Source organism: Hibiscus syriacus, unplaced genomic scaffold (genome assembly GCF_006381635.1).
Source record: "Hibiscus syriacus cultivar Baekdansim isolate YM2019G1 unplaced genomic scaffold, ASM638163v2 tig00110656_pilon, whole genome shotgun sequence".
Classification (NCBI taxonomy): domain Eukaryota; kingdom Viridiplantae; phylum Streptophyta; class Magnoliopsida; order Malvales; family Malvaceae; genus Hibiscus; species Hibiscus syriacus.
The window spans coordinates 1-21,667 of record NW_024062816.1 but is presented as its reverse complement, the minus strand read 5'-3'; the positions used below and the strand labels follow the sequence as shown (position 1 = coordinate 21,667).

The following is a 21,667-nucleotide window of genomic DNA, read 5'->3' as shown; positions in this document are numbered from 1 at the left end:
AAATTAAAGGACCAAAACGCCAAAAACAGAATCTAAAGGACTAAACACCAATTACAAAACAAACAGAATCCAAATATAAAACATTAAAAATACAAATACTAGAAGCCAAAATAACTCAACAATATTATTAAGGACTAAAATAAAATGAAAGTAAAACAAGCAAGCCATATTCAGCATTTAACCCAATATATAAAAGTAGTGATCAAAATGCATTCAGAATCAAAATACATGGATTATAAACATGAATAAAACATGTATTTCTTTACATGGTAAATAGTGACTAAAACAGAAGATGCATAAATCTGAGGGCCAAATTCGAACATCAGCTAAAATCCTACAACACATGCAAATAAGGACTAAAACGAATATTATATGAAACAAGCAACCAAAAATCTAAACACTTAGAAAATATAATACTTATCATATAGGATTAAAACGGAACAAGAAATAAATAAAGAGCTCAAAATAGAAAGATGAAATTTCATTTAGGATCATATTACAACCATTACAAAGCTAAAGGGATTTAAAATGTAGTTCACCCATAAATGCTAAGGACACGCGTGCAAGATTACAGAGATAAGAGGACCAAATGGGCTATTAGCCCTTAATCCCAACACTCGGCCTCAAAACGACGCCGTTCGACGTCTGAAAAATAACCCTCTTAAGGGTTATTATGAAACCCTAAAATCATTCCCTCTCCCCTCTCATTCCCTCAGCCGCAGACCCAACCCGTGGGAGAGAACTCTCCCTCGGCCCACCGCCATGGGAGGCGACCAAGCCTCCTGCCACCGTTAATCAGTGGCCACTAAACCGATCAACCCACCCCCTACGAACGACCTCTCCTTTGAAACCCGACCTCTAGAACCCAAACCCACAACTTATATCAATCGAAACCAACCCCCCCAAAACCAGAAAAACAAAGGCTTTACCTTCAGATATGGGGCTAGCTGGGATCAAGGAAGGTCACAGCGAGATTCACGGTGGTGGTTAGAGAAGGTAAAACTTTCTTTTTTTCTCTCTTTTTTTTTTCTGTTTCGATTTTTCTCTTCGTCCCATCTGGTATTTTTTTGTTTCCTTTTTGCTTTCTTTATATTCAGTATCTGGTGAGATGATGATATCTAGAAAAAATAGGATATGGGTCTTACTGTCTTTGCATGATTACCTCCCGATTTTTCGGGATTCAATCTGTTTTTTAAATGGATTCTAGGATTTAGGCTACTGTTTTTACAAGAACCGGTTACTGTTCATGCAGGAGAACAGTCGGCGGCGACGGGACACCTCGGCTTGGTGGCTCGGTGATTGGCTCACGGTTGCTCACGCGGCTCAGGCATGACTGGTGAAGATCAACGTGCGGCTGAGGGATTGGACTCTGGCTTGAGCGGCGGCTGTGCAGTTGGGGATTTAGGGTTTGAAACCCTAAACTGATTTAGGGTTTGAAACCCTAAACTGATTTAGGGTTTGAAACCCTAAACTGATTTAGGGTTTGAAACCCTAAACTGATTTAGGGTTTGAAACCCTAAACTGATTTTAGGGTTTGAACCCCTAAACTGATTTTAGGGTTTGAAACCCTAAACTGATTTAGGGTTTGAAACCCTAATCTGGTGGGTTGTTGGGCTCCGGGATTGGGCCAATTGTAATCTGAATTGGGCTTAGGGATTAGGCCTGCAAAAATTGTAATAATAAATAATAATAAAATAATATAATGATAATAATAATAATAATAATAAAATAACGGAAAAAAAAATCCCGGACAAAAACGGGTGTTTACATAAAGATTATGCAAAAGTTATATGGTGATAGAGATAATAATGTGAAATATTGGATATATAGAAAAATTATAAAATATTTGTTATTTAAAAAATACAACAAATTTCTCAATAATCAAAATTAAATTAAATTAAACTTTGAGATCCAAGTTTCCGAAATCAGGTATACTATTTGAGATTTTACTATATTACACACTTTAGCTTTGGGTTCCCCCACTGGAATCCCCGGAAGTTTTGTGCCTACTCGAACTGCCTAGCCGAGACCGCTTGTAAGCATTGGCTCTATTTACTTCTTCAAGCATCTTCCGATCCACGACTATTTCGGAATTAATCACAGTCTCGCCTTCCTCGGTTTTCTTGCCTTTAGGGTCGGGATCCGGAATGTCTATCTGGCTCGCAGTCTGCATGCTGATGTCGGACATGCTCGCCGAGGTTGAATGATGTTGTTTCTTGAAGAACAAGCACACCACGGCACAGTCGTCGACCTTGGAGCCCGGGTACTTCGTTCTCCATGCTTGAACCGCGTAATAAACCAATACCTTTGCTGCTATGGACAGTCTCTTTACAGAGGCAACAATTTGTATCACTTCATTGTTTGAAAGCACATCCCACACCTGCATCAAAATTACATAAAGACATTGCATATATGCCGAATTGGTTAAATTTTGTTATTGATCCCTCTACTATACCCGAATTTGGAATTCAATTCTTATTCTTTTGATGTAAAAACAATTTAGTCCCTCCCAATGTTTGATCCTAATTCTGACCATCAAGATTTGCATTCTTACCCCATCTGTTGCCATCACTACAAATTCATCTTTGGATGCTAGCCTTCTATGAAAACTTGAGGGGTTGAGATAAGTCCATGATCCTTGAGGCAGAAATCCCCCAAAGCCCTCGACATGGCTAGACCAGGGCAATCTTGGTCTTGCATCCATACTCGAGGTACATTTGGTTCTTCTTCCATCGCAAACACCCTGCCGCCGTTCTTTTGGATTCTTTCGGCTTCACCCGGTATGCTTGGTTTCAAGTCGACCGTGAGTTGGACCGGAAAGAGTTGGTTGTTGTTGTCTCTAGTGCCGAGAATCGCTCGAGAATCCCCTAAATTGGCAATGATCAAGTGATGGTCCTGAAAAGATTTGTCAAGATCATGGTACCAAAAGCTACAACTACAATGAATACATTGCATATATATATATATATATATATATATATATATTAGTTGGTAAATGCATTAACATACCTGCTTAACAAGGGTTACAGCCGTGGTACCACTGCAGTAACTATCAAGGGAATCGTCCATGCTAAGATCTTGGTCCAGTTCTTTGAAAGATCTCATGAAATCCGCCTCCCATTGTTTGTGACGGTCTTCATTGTCGCTTTCCTTTTTAGTACCGTGTCGAGGCTGAGGTCTGTGCACGGTGGAAAGCTTCAAGGGCAAGGCCTCGCATACGTGGTGTGCAACCTTGTGACCCGAGGGACCGTGGCCGTCAAATACACCGCAGAAGAACACATTTTTCTCGCCCGTGAAGTTCTGGATCATTTAAGGAGATCAACATCAATTTGTGTGCCAAGGCTGGTCTAGGAAAATCATGTGTAGGTGAACTCCAAATTGATATATTAATTCAGCTCCCACCACCAAAGAAGCTGATACTGAAAATATCTAAAAGATCATGACATGATGAAGAACTGAATTCCCTTTGTTGATAGGAAAATATTAGAACAATGTATGATTCATCTTTTAATTTGGACGGAAAATTCCCTTTATATAACGACTTATATATCCATCATATCGATAATAAGTATTGATGTCATAATTAGGATCATTATGATTATTTGTAGAGTAATATGACTTGTAGATACTGTTGCCGTACACACCAAAGGATCCAGAAATATTTTTCAAGAGAATGATAATGACTTGTAGATATTCTAATAGAATGGAGAAACTCAGAATAAAACAAGGTAATGGTGAAGGGGAAGTGACCTCCCAAACGGTCATGGCGTCCTGATTGATACCCTTCTTGCCCTTGCGGGAGTACATAGAGGTGTGGGAAGAGGAGCCCTGCAGCCTGATAATGGCGCCATTATGTCCGATGGAGGTGATATTATTATCATCATCGTGACGACCATGACCATGACCATCCTTTTCGTCCCTCTCCTCCGACTCGTGTTTCCCATGCCGTCTACCTTTGTATGTGCATTCCGTAGAGCAGCACGCACCCATATTCGTGCGGGTGGGTGCGTGGGTGGGTTCGAGGGAAATCTACCTTTTTCCCTTAAGAAAAATCCCCCAATTTTTTTAAAAAAAATTAAAAAAAATATATTCGAGAAACCGATTTGCAGCCCCCACAAAAGAGGCTATGGAAGCGGGGAATTCGAGCCCAAGTTGGGGGGTGGGGGGACGAAAGGGTGGTGGTGGACTGGTGGGTAATACCTTGGCAATGGTAATACAATAACTGAAGTTTACAAATTAATATACATTAATTTTGGATAATCACATAAATTAAATTTACTAAATATATATTATAGTTTGTTATAACGTCGGGATAAAGAAACAGCTAATTTTATTTTATTAGGCACCAGTAGAAAATGACTCGTTCTTGTCTTTCTTTCTTCTATTTTCACATTTTTACGGTTAGAAAATTTTAAAATAGTTAATCTTGATAAGTTTTCAAAAGGATAGATTTAGAGAATTGATTTTATCTATTTGAACTTGATTCGAGTATTATATCCTTCCAGTTATCATTCGACCCATTTGAACTCGAGTATTCTATCATTCTAAGTTATCATTCAACCCAAAAGGAATAATCATAATGGACTCATATATGGGTCGGGATTCAATTACACAATGTAAAACTCGTTAGTTTTACACAGATTTAAAACTATTGGATGAATAAAAATAGACGACCGAGATTGACTCCTTATTTTTTTCTAGTGAATATCACATTTCCTATTTTTAATTTCATTCATCTATTTTCACTCATCCAAAGTTCATAAATCTATATAAAACTAAAAAAGATTAACTTTTACCTTGTGTAACATGATCCGATCCATATATATATATATATATTAGATAAAGTAGATATCTAACTAAAGAAAAAATTCTGACCAAGCGTCATCCTTAAAAATTTTGACACAAGCTTAAATTTTCAAAAGTAATTTTAACTTCAGTAATATTATATCTCCGAGTAAATTAGATAATATTAAAATATTTATAATATAACAATGGTTAATATGGAGTAGATCCACCACACCCTACGCCAACACCAACGGGGCAATTAAAACTTTAAATGCATCCCAGGGACTGAACTCAATCTCTAGGAGTGCAGATAGATGCACAAATGTCAGAAATCTAAAAATTAAATCATAAAATATCCAAATCAGCAATTCAAATTCCCATAAACATCTAAATCCCCAATCCAAATTCCCATGAATATGTTGTGAAGTAGATGTATGAATTCCATGATTAATATTTGTATATATAGTTTGCCCTTTACAGGCCTAAATGTGAAACTATGAATACAAGCATGAACGGTGATGCAACCAAGTAAATGGTAAATTTTGATGGACAACAACAACAATAACCCAGAAATGAAAGAAAAAACCACTACGGATGTGAGATTTCATATCATATAAGCCATTACAGAAACAAGGGAAAAGGCTTACTTTCACTTGCCAGTCACCACCATTGATGGACAAGAACTCCGCTGTCTCGGAGCGAAGTGAACAGTTGCAAGCATTGGCCGTAATTCTTCTCGTATTTGGTACTTCTCTGACCGGTACAACACCTTTGCCACCTATTATAATGGCATTCGAGGAAGATCTCGTCGATCAAACAGATTGCACCTGTTTCAAATAGCCGAGGAATCAAGTCGAATTCGGTTCCTTCAACGTCCATTTTCATCACCACGAAGTCACTTTCGGTCACTGTATTCTTCAACCACTCCGCAAAATCAAACCCTTGAATCTCGTCCACCTCGCCTCCGCTCGATCTCACCGGTTGTATTCTGCCCATCCCTCTGCCTTTATCCTTTAGTTCACTCACTTCTTCCTGGCCAGGATCACGATTGATCTCGAACCGCAACGTCTCATTCCTTACCCATGCGGCGTAAGGCAACAATGTAACCATTTTCTTCTTCGAATCATATTGTTGATGAAAATGCTTATCGGCTTCGATTGCATATACATGAAAGGTCTTGTTCTGTTTGGGGTATTGTTTCCGGAACCAGCTTCCGATGCTCGAACCGTAACTCCTAGCACCAACATCGACATATACATATCTACTCTTGAAGCTGATATCAACCATTGATGGCAAATACTTCACATTGTTTATATTTCTTTTCAAGGTGATCCATGGCTTTAAGGGCTCCTCCTCTATAAGTGGCTCTGCCTTCTCGACTAGTTCTCGCTTATGCCCCGGAACGGAGCACTTATTACCAGAATTACCATCTGGAATCTTCTTGCCGCCATGGTTAAGAACTCCAGCTTCTTTTCTCAATACAATTTCTCTAACGAAAGGCATTGATGAATCGAAACCTTTCATATCAAGCATTTTAACTAATTTGAAAGAACTGAACAAATCAAGTAAAGAATTCATGCTATAAGTATCATTAGCCTTGATGTGGACCACTGCAAACCCTTCAGGTTTGAGTGTCCGAGTGATTTCCGACTCAAAATCAGACAGACGCGCAGATACATCAAGGCGGCCACCACCTGTAAATATGAAGTCAAAAGAATCATCATTGAACGGTATCTGATGTCCCTCACCTTTAATCACCAAAGGCTTGGCCGCTTTCTTTGAAATGCCGATGGAATCTTCCACGCCTATATCTTTCAAGGCGAAAACTTCTTGTCCCAGGGGAGTCTCCACGCAGAGAGACTTGGAGTGAGGCGAGAGGTAACCGTCAGAGATCAGATCTTGGAAAACCGAGGAGTAGAAATGGACAGCCCTGATCCACTCCTTGCTGGTGTAGAGTTCACGGCGGGGATCGGACCGTGAGACGGCGTCGTTTCCGACGATGGCGGAGACTCCAGCACCAGGTATGACAAAGTTGAGACTCTGCGGCATGGAGAAGAAGCAAAAGTCACCGCGATTGCAAGACTCGCCCGTGATTGTAACCACGTAAGCGAATCGGACGACCAGGACGAAAACACCGAAAAGAAGAGCTCGGGCCAGAATATTCTTGAAAAGGCTATGCTTCCCTGTAGCAGGTTCCATGACAACAGTAACTATATACAGAAAAAAACAAAAATAAAGCTGTTTTTCGTCGTTTGAGTTATATCCGTTGGACTGTGGATTTTAGTCAACAAAAAATGGAAAAAAATCGTTGAAAATGGAGAACATATTAACGGGAGCAGAAACGAGCAGAGGTATGGTTGGCTCCGACGAGAGATCTGGAAAGTAAAGGAGAAGGAATCGGGAAATAGAAACGGAAAGGAAGGGCAAAACGGGAATGCATGTTTTTTTCTCTCGCTGTTTACGGAGTGAGGGAGACCATAACTATCTGTTAGCTATCGCCGCGGCGGCGAACGTGGACGCTGGCGTTGCGAAATAAAGCGGAAATTGGAAGAGTTGGAGAGAGAGAAATTGAAATGAATGTTCGGATGGAAGAATAGGTGTGGGATAAAGTGAGTTGGTTTTGGTGACCCACCGTTATGTAGAAGGTGGTTTCAACACGGATAAGCCAACTCAGCAGCTGGTTGGAAAAGGGGAAAGTGAATTTACTCGGGTTATAATTCCCGGCCCACTATTACTTACTTCCATATTTGGTGCCGTTGATTCGTCTATTTTCCATTGAAATCCAAAAAAGGGTACAAAATTAATTTCTAACTTTAATTTTTACGAAATAATCGACTTCGGTGATAAGTAAATTATTATTTTTTAAGATTTTAGATTTGAGTATTAGGAATGTCAAAAGTATGAGCGTTCAATATTAAATGATTAAGAGTTATCTTTAAGCATAAACAATCTTGTATTTAACCCAAATTAATAAAAAAAATTATTTAATTCGATCGATTTTATTATTTCAATAATTGATTAATCCGCATGAACCAAATGACCTCCGTGGTAAAGGAAATGTTGCTATTTCTTGATGATATGGGTTCGAATACCATAGATGTCAAGGGTGTGAGTGTTTAATGTCAAAAGATTAAGGATTTATCTTTGAACAGGTGATGTCTTGTAATTACCTCAAATTAATCAAAAAAAAAATTGATTAATCCAAATTTCAATCTATAAGTAAAATGTTATATCAAATTAAAAATTTACAATATTTTTATAAATTAATAGACTATATTTAAAGCACGTGTTATCTTATTATATGTTGTCTTGTAGATATTTCGGTATAATTTTTTTAATTATCATTAGAAATAAATTTATTAATAAAAGTATTTAAAGAATTAATTTGTTAATATTTTATATTATAAATTTATTTCGAAGTATTTTTTGATAAAATAAATACTATATTCACGTTTAAGAGGACAAATAAGATAAATGACGATAGTGGACGAAAATGATGATAGTGGACGAAAATGATGATACATGATGACTAATAAGGGAGCCTTTGACGAAATTATTGATTTAGATTGATATTTTATCTAAAATTTAAAATTAAATTAATATTTTATTTAAAATTTATAGTCGAATGATATATTCATTAATTTTTAACATAATATATCATCAAAGAAAAAAATTGACTATATATTTTAATTTCATTTCATTTCGTATTTTATAAAATTTTATATAGTTTTTAAAAAGTTTATCCTAAGGTAAAATTCTGCTTTCATTATTAGGTTCATATTACACGTTAGCTCTTCATTTTTCTATTTATTCGGTTGACATTATAATAATTGACATGCCAGTATGTATTTGTTTGGCTTTATTTTGTCTGTAATCAACCACCCATAATATTTATGTAATATAATACATTTTTAAAAATAATTATCAATTTAGTATTAAAAAATAAAACAATATACCAACAACCAATTGGTCTAGTGAGATGAGACATTGATCCCTTAAGCAATGTCAGGGGTTCGAATTCTAGCCTTTGCGAAAGGAGCAAACTGGGTTAGGAGATTCGCCCTCACCTCTGCAGTATCCGATATGGATTAGTCGATTAATAGAAAAATTTATTTTATAATATTTAATTACTTAATATTGACTATTATAAAAAATAATTTGACACCAAAAGATATATTTTAGTTAAATTTAAACAAAGATGCTTTGCTTTCCTACATACGGATGAATTGCCGCATGTGCAAGGAATTAATGAGTCAGTGAGATGCATGAATACATATTTACTTCTATTTAGGTTAACACAGTTTCTATCAGTAAACGATTACTACTGTGCTTTAAATTTGACTTGTATCGTTTGCGTTACACTTATATTCATTATAATCCAAGTCTTATCATATATAAAATTTGGGTAAACTACATAAATGACCACCCAACTATGGGGCTTGGTCTCGAAATGACCACTATTTTTAAATTTGTGTCAATATGACCACTGAACTATTTAAATAGTTTCAAATAGCCACCTGTCGTTAACACTTAATAGAAGTGTTTACGCGGCAGTTAACAAAACTGGTATAATTAAGGCACGGTTCTTTGTAAAATTAAGTATTAAAGTTAATCTTGATGATCAAATTGATTAATTCTAAAATCTTTGGGATTTAATCTATAAATTTAATACATGATTAGAATAAAGATTTTAAAGCTAATGCCTAAATTAAGGCAATAGACAAATTAAAAACATAATCAGGATCAAATTACATTAAATGAAAATCCAAGGAAACAAATCATATACAAGTAGTAGCCAAAAATAGAAGAAAATAACATTTTCACTTTTTTTATTTAATTTGATGTGAATGAATATAAGGTATTATTCTATAAAAAATCTTCAATTATTTTGTAATGTCCCGAATCCCGGGTTAGTAGTTCGGATTAACCCGAGACCTATAAATAGAGCCCAAAAGACCTATAGAAATAGTGGACTTAGTTAAGTTGGATGTGGGCTTAAGTTGGGCCCAAGTGGTGAAAATTTTGGGATGAGTTTTGGAGAAATATAAAGGAAGAGGATTGAAAGTGTAATTTACCCATTTTTGTAATCTAGAGCTTAAAACCCCTTGTTTTTCTATGATTTTCATGTAACCACTCCCCAAACTCCCAAACCCTCTTCCTCTCCCAAGTGAAGTAAATATTAAAGCTTTAAGGATTTCAAACCTAGTTGGAACTAGATAAGGTAAGAATATTAATCTCCTTTTCAAGAGCTTCATTTCAAGCCCCAAATCTCAAATTTTAACTATAGTCTCAAAAATAGGTTTAGTGGAGGGTTTAAGAATCTAGGGGGGTTCTAGCTCGTTTTGGGAGTAAGATGAAATTTAGAAAGTGTTTTTGGACTCATAAATGTTCCATAAACAAGTTAGTAACACCATTTCCTTGTTATGTCAATGAGAGAAGTTGGAGAAGGTTCCAAAGTTAGAGAAAAAGAGAAGTTAATTATTGGGTGAATTGAAACACTTTTTAGCTACCAAGAATTTAAGGTAACACATTCTAACATTTCTATACCATTTGTAGGCCTTTTAGTACATTGGCTTAATATACATTTAGCTTTTAAAAGGTAAGAGCGTGATTATGATAAATCTTAGCATTATGTGTTTTTATGTTGTATGTTGATTCTTTATGACCCTAATAATCTCAAATAAGACTTTAATAACATTTGGGGATCCGGACCTCATTAGAGCTTTTAAACTAGTTTGGAAGGGTTTTAATATGCCCAAACAAGGCATTTTCGGATATCAATATCAGTACCAGAAGAACAATACTGATATTGTTCTTATGCAGGGCAAAAATATAGGGGATTTTGGGTAGAAGTATCAATGCTAATGCTTTGAGTATCGATACCAAGGGTTCGGTTTGGATACCTAAAGGAGGGGTATCGAAACTGATATTTCAAAATGCAATTTTGACACCGATACTCATGAGAGTATCGATACCAAGGGTTGAGTATCGATACTACCCCTTCTCTCTTAGTTGATATTTTAGTTTTCGGTATCGATACTTAAAGCGAGTATAATACTCCTGGGCCAGTATCGATACCAATACACTTTTCTAACTAAGAAACTATGGGAATCTGGAGGTAACTTTTTAATATTTTTAATCAATAAACTCTTATCTATGAAATGTTATCTTTAGACAATTAAATTTTGAACAATCGGGTAGTTCTGTTGTGCGATAATTTAACTTAAGATTAAAGAACGAAAAGGAATAAACACAACATAAAATATTAGTTCTTTTCTAACATTTTTTATTGAACTGAAAATATATGAAGAAAATAACACTTTTTATTCAATTGAAAATATTGAAAATTTTAACATTTTGGATTTGCATGTAATTAAAAATGTTAAAAAATTAATATTTTCGATTCCAACCATTTTATGCCGTTTCTTAACTTTGAAGAATCATATCTCATTCTATTGAAAAGTCGTCATCGGAAAGCAGTGAAGGGCAGGGTACCTTAGGGTGGGGTCGTGAAAAATGTGAAGAAAGAGATGTACAATTCACAGACCTTGGGTATCCGTGGGCGTAGGGTGTTAGTTCCAACTAAGGACAGGGACAGCCACAGAATAACATAAAAACGGTTGAGGATCCACCTGTGCTTAACGCCAATAGCGGCTAAAGCTAAGGCCCTGCTTCATTTTTCCTCTTTCTTTAGATCACGCGGTCACTTTCACCATAATTTGGATGGTGAATTTAGATATTTATAGGTTTTCGATTTATTTTATGAATTTAAATAATTTATATATTAAAATTATTATTTAGTACGGATTTGAAGTAATTAGAAATATTAGTTTCAAAATATTTATCATTTTAATTAATGAATGATATCTGGTCTATTGATCTATTAATTTAGATTGAACACTGTAAAAGTGAGGACGATCCTCCAATATAGTTTGTTTCGTTCGCAAACAATAAGATTCAAACCCCTGACATTACTTAAAAAATATAGTGTCTCATTCCACAAACGATTAAATTATTTTACAGGAATTAAATTTGATTTATTATTTTTTCTAATATATTATTTATTACTATATTCATATATAATTTACTTATAAATTAGGGTTAACTACATGGATGACCACTTATATTCGTTTTTATTTAATTAAGATGTAGTCACCCGAGTTAAATTCTATTAACATCAGTTAAATATTTTGATATAATCACACATTTAGTCTCTGTTATTTACATATTCTCTCAATTTAGTCATATTTTTAATATATTTACATAAAATTTTAATCCTCCAATCAGATGATGCCACATGTCATTCCATGTGTCACCATTCGGTTGGAGAACTAATTTTATTTTAATTTAATATATTTATTTCCAACAATCAAAGAGTGACATGTGTCACCCTCTGGTTGAAAGAAAACAAAGAAAAGCAAATTGTGACAAAAAAAGATTCAAACCTTGATCACTTAATAAATTAAACATATATCTAACAATTGAGCCAAGATCATTGCTTGTTTTAAAGTATACAACATGGTGTATATTTTGTATCTTAGTGTATAAATACTTAAATTCATAATATTTTATATATATTAACTTAAAAATATTTTTTCTATTAAATTATTAAATATGTTTATTATTAACTTAATTTTAAAATATTTTATTTTATTTTCATTTAAAAAATATATTTTATGTTAAAATTTATTTAAAATATGAATGAATTTAGAGAATATGTAAATCATAAGGACTAAATGTGTTATTATACCAATTATCATGTCACATTTTCTGTTAATGGTTAGAAGCAGTTAATCCATGATGACCATACCTTAATTAAAAAAAATGAATAAGTGACTATATCTTATGTTTTTTTAAAATCTATAATTAAAAGTGGACAAAACACAAACATAAGTGATTATACGTGTAGTTAACCGTATAAATTATATTTAATAATAGACGATACAATTGTGTGTTTGCTGCTTAAAGCAACAACTTAAAGGAAAAGAATAAATTCGAAATTATTCAAATAAATGCATTTTTTTTATAGATCCAGATTGTATATAAAATAATATTTATTTAAAAATTTCAATTATTTGATAATAAATATTCATACTCTTAATACATACAACATTTAAACTTAAGAGTTTAAAAAAAATCCCTTAACTATTATTATCGGTTATTTCATACTTTAAACAATAAAGCCGCACGACCCGTCAAACTTTAACTTTGATATTCCGACAGTTTAAGTTTGAAGATTATGAAAGTATGACACTATGATAGAATGTACTCTAAAAACTATGCACTAACAAAAATTATAAAAAAAAACAGAAAAGGATAACAAATAAAACTCGACGATGATGTCGAGTGAGTAAATATCACAACGTCCAACATTCCATCGGTTTCTCCACCAATACCATTACGGTGTTCTTATAAAATGATAAATACAAAGTTGAATCGCTGCTGCAACTTACATTCCGTATCATGTGAAACTTCGATCCAGGTGGCACCAATTCGACAAGTCGTTTCTCTCCCCCCCATTATTATTTAAAGGATAAACTATAGATTTTGTCACTTTTGTTTCATTTTTTTTTAATTTATGGTCACTGATCTAGAAACGTCAATACATGGTCACTTTTGTTTCATTTTAATTAAGACGTAGTCACTGAGACGTTAACTTCCGTGAGTTGAATGATGTGACACGTTAGTAAAAAGGTATAATTTTTATTTTAACCCTTAAACTTGAGATAAATGACTAATTATGGGTCTTTTTGTAAACCCAAAATAATTCAGGGATAAAATATCAATTTACCCATTCTTCTCATATGTTTATCAACAAACCCGAAACCTCCATGCTTCAACCCTTCCACGACGACGCCGGGATGTTCATACCAGTTGGATTTGGTTAGTAAGACGTCAGGAAGTATATGGATTGTCACACTCTAAATTAAGACCTAAAATTTGAAAATGAAAATAAGATTTTTATAGATCTAAATAAGAAATATAAAAAAGAAAAAGAAAATAACACTAATTCATCACTTAAAACGATGCTTTAAAAATTTTGAAAATCTCATTAAAAAGAAAATTAGGACAACCCTATGTATCTTTTTAGGTCTTTGTATATATATTATCTTGAATAAATTTTTAATCTAATTTTAATTTTACTCAGAAGAGACGTGAATGAAAATTCTAGAAAAAATTAAAAAAAATACTTTTAATAGGTTTAAAATTTAAGACCTAAAAAATGTTAAAACAAAGATGAATAGCTTGACTAATTCATCAAATATTCTTATAATCCATAAATTTTCTTTAAAATTTTAAATTTAAATATGTTTTGATATTGTTTATTAATTTGATATAATATAAGTTTAAATGAACATACTTTAATATAATTATATCTTATTTAATATTTTTACATGTTTATTAATATTTAATTAACTAGATAGATATTTTAATTAAAATTAGATCGAATTTTAAAAGATTATAGAGAAGTACAAAATATTTTTTTATTTTATATAAATTTAAGATGAACAAAAATAGACTAAGATTAATTTTTTATTTTTTAATAAATATATTTTCATTTAATAAAATGTATTACGTGTAACAGGATCCTATATAACATGTCACAACATGGCGCGACTTCATAAATAATATCAAAAGACGGGCAAAATGAAGGCTGAGTTGTCAGTTTGAGGAACCAACCACCGTTTCTTCTTTTGATTTCCCAGTTTATTCAGGTAACAATAATTCAAAATCTCATTCTCAGATCATATACTAAACTGCGTTCGCATATGTCGAATTCCCACGATACTGAAGCGGCATCGCCGGCGAAGGCGCCCAAAGCCCCAGCTGACGAGGAGAGCACCACTCCGGGGGTTGGATTCAGCGTCTCCTCCATTACCAGGCGTTGGAAGAGGGAGGATTTGTTGAAGAAAGGGTCCTTGATCGCCAGAGGATTCGCTTTCTTCCTCTCTTTGCTCTCTTTCATAATCACGGCTAGCAACAAGCACGGCGACTGGGAAAATTTTGACAATTACGAAGAATACAGGTTGCACTAAACCCCGATCACAGTGAATTCGATCCAAATTAAATATAAAAAAAGTTTAACTTGATTTCGGGATTGATATACTTGATATTTTTTTCGTCCTTTTTGCAGGTACTTGTTGGCAATTGCAATTCTATCGGCTTTGTACACGGGGTACAGGCGTTCAGGCATGTGAGCGCGAAGCTGATATTGGATCAACGTCTCTCTGCCATGCTTGACTTTGTTGGGGATCAGGTTGCTTTTTCCAATGCTTTCATCATCTTATATATTGCTTTCGAACTCTTCTGTTTGGTTGCTAAAATAAAAAATTAGCATACGATAACATAGTATGATCATCCATCGTATTATTTTTAAGGTTATCACGATACCGCAATTGCATCTACAATTTAAAGATGTAATTATTTTTAGAAAACAAATCACGGCTCGAACCTCACCGCAATCGCAATTTAATATTATGATATACATTCATTCTCGTTATACTACAAACTCGAGTGTTTCCTTGATCGAAATTTGATGATTAAAAACAGTAATCCATGGAGTTGATTGCATGTGGGACTAGTTTAGGATTGCATTTACAGTTGAAAATTTCTTTTTGGTAAGTATATGTTTCTTGGTTAATGGCAAACAACCCTTTATTTAGTGATACTTTTGCTATCAGAATGTGTTTTTGGATAGTCAAAAGCATGCTAAGCATGCCCTAAAGTCGATTTCCGGTGTTTGTTTCTCTGCCTAACTGTATGTAGGTAGTGTCGTACTTGTTGATATCGTCCGTATCTGCCGCGATTCCGATGACGAACCTGATGAGAGAAGGTCAAGACGACATTTTTACCGATTCCTCGGCTTCGGCTATCAGCTTGTCTTTCTTTGCGTTTATATTGCTGGCAATCTCAGCCATGATTTCTGGGTATAAATTGTCTACTCAAACATACATATGATCAATTGGTTTAGACTTGTTCCCAATACATTTATTTATCGATTTATTGAATAAATACATTGTCATTATTATTTCAGTTATATATCTGTTTAAAATAAACTGAAATATAATAAAGTTCATATAATAATAATAATAATAATAATATTATTATTATTATTAAAAGATTCATAGTCAAGTATTATTATGGGCATGAGCAATAATATACACTTAAGACTAACATGTTTTTGATTGATGACAACGCGTTGTCATTGACATAAAGATGTCAGAATTGATACATGATTATATTATTAGAGAACAATGTATTGGATTGACCCCCATGAGCATATGTCTTGGATTATTATGTAAGGGTCATAACATTACTCATGGTGATGACTATATGTATGATTCTAAGACTTGAGATCAATGTTATCCAAACATATATTGTGTATGTTTTGATATAGTTAAACATGCTCCGTAACTGGTTGTATTATAAAGACTGTTATTGAATATATTTCGATATATGCAGTGGGTGCGTATGACTAAGATATGATTTGTCCTTTCTACATAATAGGAAATATATCACAAGCTACTTGATTGAGTGAGATTAGAAATGCATAGCCATGCTCGAATAAGTTGATATGAGATATCACAAATTATTCGTTTATTATAGTTTACTCTAGATATCAAGAAACAATAGATGAGCTATACAAGTGTGACTATTTCAAGACTTGTGCCTATTATAGATATAAATGACAAAAAGATGTAATACATAAAGAGTTAATCACGAAGATGATATGTCGAATCATAATATTTTGCAACTTATGTGACAATGATATATTACTAGATGTCACTTATTGTATGCAATATTAGAATTGTTCTAATAATTACTACTAACGTTACAAGAACCTACATAGTCACACCCTAGGATTGAAATGAGCAAATATGTACAATTTGTTGTATGTTACTAAAATATATCTAGAGTTAATATATGTATATTTGATATACATATGATTTTAATTATCCCGAATATAACAAGTAAAGATTAAAAAAAATATAATTTTAATTACAACTCTTTTAATAAATATTTAATTCAGAATAAATAAATAAAAATTTAAATAAACGTTAAGATTATAATTCAGATTATAAGTCTTTAATGAATATTTAATTTGAATGAATTAAATAAGATTTTTTTATTAATTCGAAATAACTTAAAATCCTTAAGAGGTTAGGGTAACTGAGATATTTAAAAGTGAGGTAAGGTCTAACAACACTTTTTTCTTCAGCCATTTTTCTCAAAATAATTTTGGGAGAAGAAATTTTTTCTCTTAATCGGGTGAACTAAGAGAGGCCGAGATGTTTTTCGTGGAGGCTTACGATTCAAACCGTTTGTGATCACCATTAGTCGTTGCTGCTTTTGTTATTTTTTAAGGAACCCATTGTAAGTATTCACATCTTTTCCTCTCAATTTCGATTTTTTTGTACTTGGATCGCCCGTGAGATCGTCAAATTTTATTTCTCTGCCATGGGATATGCCAACTGTCCCAATTTTTGTTTTATGTTCTATGTATTTGTAGTTATGGGAACACAACAAAGAAAATGTGAAAAAGACAACAGTGTTGAAGTTAAAGAGGTTATTTATTAAACAAATGACTAAATGCACTAATTCTGTGTATTGAACATTCAGTATTTCCCTTTTCCAGACAGGAATCTGTCCAGAAATGAATCATCGCCGGGTTCATCCTTGGTGAATACCCTTCGAGAATTGTATTTGGCTCATGTAGGAGCCAATCGGCTTTCCCGATCTCGAGAACCCGAAGCCACCATCATTGTGCTGCAGCATGTCCAAGGTAATTCCAGAGTTGGTGTAACTTATACTGTTAGGTTGACTGGGACAGCTGAAGGCCTAATAGGCATGGCAATGGGAGCATTAACGTTGTTCACGGTTGTGGTTGAAGGCCTGTTCATCGCGTAGCCGCTTCCACGTGCGGCCGGAACATCATGGTTGTGCTTCCTTCGTAAGTTGTTATCACGGCTCTCAAATCATGGGACGCTCGTTCAACGTGTTTTCTAACCGGACAAACTATCATGGTACATTTGTAGTAGCTCCTGCAAGACATTGATGAACACAACAATATCAGCTACACATTCAATTTCCTATCAGTACACAATTAGGTGGATAGTAAATGAAATTGCCCTGGATTGGGGTTCCCCTTGACTACTTTCAGCCCATACTTCCTACACCTATACCTATCGTCAAGAATGTCGATATCGCTCTTCGTTTGCACCACTATTTTTGGCTCTTTCACAGCTTTGCTACCGCAACCGACGATACCGTCGATCTCGTCTTCACCTTCCTGCAAAAGAACATAAAACCATAACCAAGAGCGGACACATCAATGGTGCGAGTCTATTGTTTTCGTCTAGGCCAAGCTTACCATCTTTTGGAATAGGGTTCATTTTCGTTGATGTCATACCATTACTTGTTGTTGAAGTTCTGTCGAACTCGTCTTCATCAACGGAACCGATGTCTCATCCTGCAACAGAAAGGAGCCGACCGATCGATCTGATATCTCGGACGACGAAGTCCGAGGACCTCTAGTCGATCGAGGCTTGGGATGGTTATGGCTACCTTTGTAAACAATCTCGGTTATCTGTCCGTCCAAAGAAGTCTCCATTTTTTTTTCCTCGTGGGACAATTCGGGTACGTGCACTTGTAATAATAACTCCGTGAACTTGAACCCTTTCATTTGCTTTTATCCGTATTTCCTCCTGTTATACCCGTCTTCAACCTTCTTGTTATTCAACTCGGGTTGTTGCTTCACGGTCTCACCGAAACTCCACGCCGGTTGCTCCACCGAGACCATGTCAGTCGACGGTGGCGGCCTCGGCTGCGGTTTGAGTACTTGGATAGAGAAATCAAACGCCTTGTAAACACATAAAAAAACAAGAGTTAATTACCATTTATATAACATGAAATAGCGATTCAATTGGAGATGATTAAGAAGCATACATGCGAGTCCAGGAAATCAGTGGGACTAAAAGCAAACAAGGGGAAACAAGAGCTTGGGAGGTTGGCAACGGAGGAGGAGCAAATGATTTGAAGTTCGGGACTTGAAGCGCCGGCCAGGCAGCGGCGGCTTGGTTAACGGTGTCCATGTGCATGAAATGAGAAGAAGCTGCCATGGAATAGATTGAGAATCAGAAGGGTGTTGGCTTAAATCAAATCGAACTGATTAAACAAAATAAAAACATAATTCAAAAATTAAAAATAAAAACACTTCCATTGATAATTGAATTAACAGAAGGGCATAATCAATACTGATGCTTATAGCCTTATACTTTGAGAAACCAGCAAATATATTTTGAAGGTTAGGGACCAAATTATACATAAACAGTAGTTTAGGGATGTTAGGTAGAATTAGCCCTAATTATTTATGAAGGAAAAATCCAAGCCGGTCCTTTTTGCATCCACCTGGTTTTGCTAAGTTAGTCCATCTCCACCACTAGGGTTAGGATAGGCCAGACCGGCCTACAGAGACCTACGGCCTGACCTACATAAAGTCTGGTTGGTCTGACCTATTTAATAAAAAGGTCAGACTCAGACTTTTTAAAAGCCTATTAATTTAAATAGCTCAGGCTTAGGATTATTATTAAGCCTTATAAGTATGATAGGCCGACCTATTTAGAGTGACTACTTTGTAAAATGCACCTAAATTAGAGTGACTTAATAGACACTTTACTCTAAAATTAGTGACTAACTAGAAATATTTGGCTAAACTATAGGGTCTAGAAGGTAATTAAGCCTAAATATAATATATAAACATAAAACTAAACAAACTCCATTTCCCCGTTTCTTTCTCTCTTCTCTCTCCCCTCCAATCATCTCTCACGAGCGGGTCCCCCAGCATTTCTTCATTCATTTTTATTATATATTCATTAAAACAAATAGAATATCAACAAAATGGAGCATGGAGAGTATGGACGCCTGGGCGGCAACAATATTGATGGTGTGCTAGTGTAGGCGTCGGGAACAACAATGTATGATGTTGATCTTGAGTACTGTGCAGACAGGTATGTGGGACAAAAATTAGTGTTTAAAATACTTATATTATTTTTTGGGTACCAATATATATGTGTCCAACTAAATTACGTTAGATTAAAAATTAAATCAAATTATATATTAAGGGTTGTTTAAACTATTATAGGTGTGTTATTTTTTTTAGTAAAAATAACTATCAAATGAATAAATGTTTATGTGAAACAAGCTTTTAAACAGGCCAGACTTTTAAACAGGTCAGACCGAACCAAAATAAAAGCCTTTGACAGGCTACAGGTCAAGCTCAGACCTACAAAATTCATCGTAGGCTAGGCTGAGCCTATTAAAACCTAATCTGGCCTGGCCTATTTTCATCCCTATCCACCACAAAGCAGGGTTGCTTAGCTCATCTTAATATTATATTATCTTAATTTGTTATATAATCCTTGAATGTTTCCATGTTTTTATTTCAAGGCTCTTTGATAAAATATTAGGGAATATTTTTTTAGAGAAAAAAACGTTTAAATAGTATGTTTTTTAGATTTTTTTTAGAGATAATTGTCCTTGAAATTTTAGATTTTCCTGTCATTTCCAATTGATAGTATGTTTTCGACCCTAAAATTTTATAAGTTCATCTCTTCTAAATTTTATTTAACCCCTTGCATAAAATGACCTTACGAGTTTTGATCTATTTCGATACCTAAACTTTCACATTTTAAAACCATACATAACATTTATTTTCATTTCATTTAAATATCTGGCGTTAAAAACAGCACATTTAATACCTTAATTATCAGTTTTGACTATTTTTAGTACTAAACTTTTTAATTTTTCAGAACTTAACCTAAATTTAAACGAGTTACTAAAATGGATTTTAAACGAAATACTAAAATGAAAAAAACTAAAGATTTTAATGGCGGAATACTAAAATGAAACAAAAACTAAACTTTAAATATGATTTTGAAAAAAAATCAAAAGTTTGAGTACTAAAACAGATCAAACTGATAATTTAGGTATTAAACACGTAATTTACCCCAAATTTTAACAATAGTTTATTTTTTTTCCTTCAAAAAATCATAATCCAACAGCGTCTAAAGACAACATCACAGATTATCTTACGATTGATAAACACATGCCATGTGTAATTTTTCTTAAACAAACCAAACACCTAAAAAAACACTATTTATGGGGAAAATTAAAGAAAAATTGTTACAGCACAGGAACATTCAAGGAGACAAAACAGCCACGACAACCCTGCACATAATCACAAAAGGCATTACTTTCCGTACAAAGGACTAAAAGGTTCATCATGCATCAAGTAATTCATGTTGCAGTCAGATGAGATCAATACACAACAGCACCGGCAGCGACAACTATGTAAATGCGCCGCTTTTACGTATCGAATGCAAAATGTTAGGACTGATTAAAGTGATAAACAAGAATCAAAATGAGCTTTCTACCTAGTTTATCAGAAGCTTTGCAAATGTGAACTTAGATTCCGCCCGGAGACCACTTAAGCAAGGGTGGAAATATAGTGCGACACATAAAAGCGCTGCATATCTGTTGAGCGTCTCAAAAATGGCTTGAGGGAATAAAATAGGGCTCTTCTTTGTTTTAGCTCAACATGTTGAGATAGGGATGGCAGTATGACCCGAACCCGACGGGGAAACCCGAAACCCGTCAAGTTTGGGTCGGGTTGAATGATATCGGGTTCGGTTTCGGGGATTTTTTCGGGATTTTTCGGGTCGGGTTCGGGTTCGGGGAAGGTATCCCCGCCCCGCCCCGATTATATATATTTTTTATATTAATTATATATATAATATTTTCGGGTTCGGGTATATATTTCGGGTCGGGTTCGGGGATGGGGCAAAAAAATCCCCGACGGGGCGCCCCGATAAAAACACGTCGG

At 34.5% G+C, this 21,667-nt stretch overlaps 1 protein-coding gene and 3 pseudogenes across 1 annotated transcript; 1 reads left to right on the top strand and 3 right to left on the bottom strand.

Annotated features, from left to right (window-relative positions):
- Positions 1 to 1,937: 1,937 nt before the first annotated feature.
- On the bottom strand, positions 1,938 to 4,005 carry LOC120137323 (annotated as a pseudogene).
- A 1,185-nt stretch (positions 4,006 to 5,190) lies between these two features.
- LOC120137275 lies at positions 5,191 to 7,372 on the bottom strand. The gene has a single exon (XM_039153071.1). It carries the CDS (start codon positions 6,982 to 6,984, stop codon positions 5,446 to 5,448), a length of 1,539 nt encoding a protein of 512 aa, XP_039009002.1. The 5' UTR covers positions 6,985 to 7,372; the 3' UTR covers positions 5,191 to 5,445.
- A 7,091-nt stretch (positions 7,373 to 14,463) lies between these two features.
- Positions 14,464 to 15,749, top strand: LOC120137333 (annotated as a pseudogene).
- Positions 15,750 to 17,402: 1,653 nt separating this feature from the next.
- Positions 17,403 to 18,905, bottom strand: LOC120137364 (annotated as a pseudogene).
- Between the last annotated feature and the right edge of the window lie 2,762 nt (positions 18,906 to 21,667).

Excerpts from the sequence above, each read along its gene's own strand:
- LOC120137275 (XM_039153071.1), bottom strand. The coding sequence starts at position 6,984 with ATGGAACCTGCTACAGGGAAGCATAGCCTTTTCAAGAATATTCTGGCC.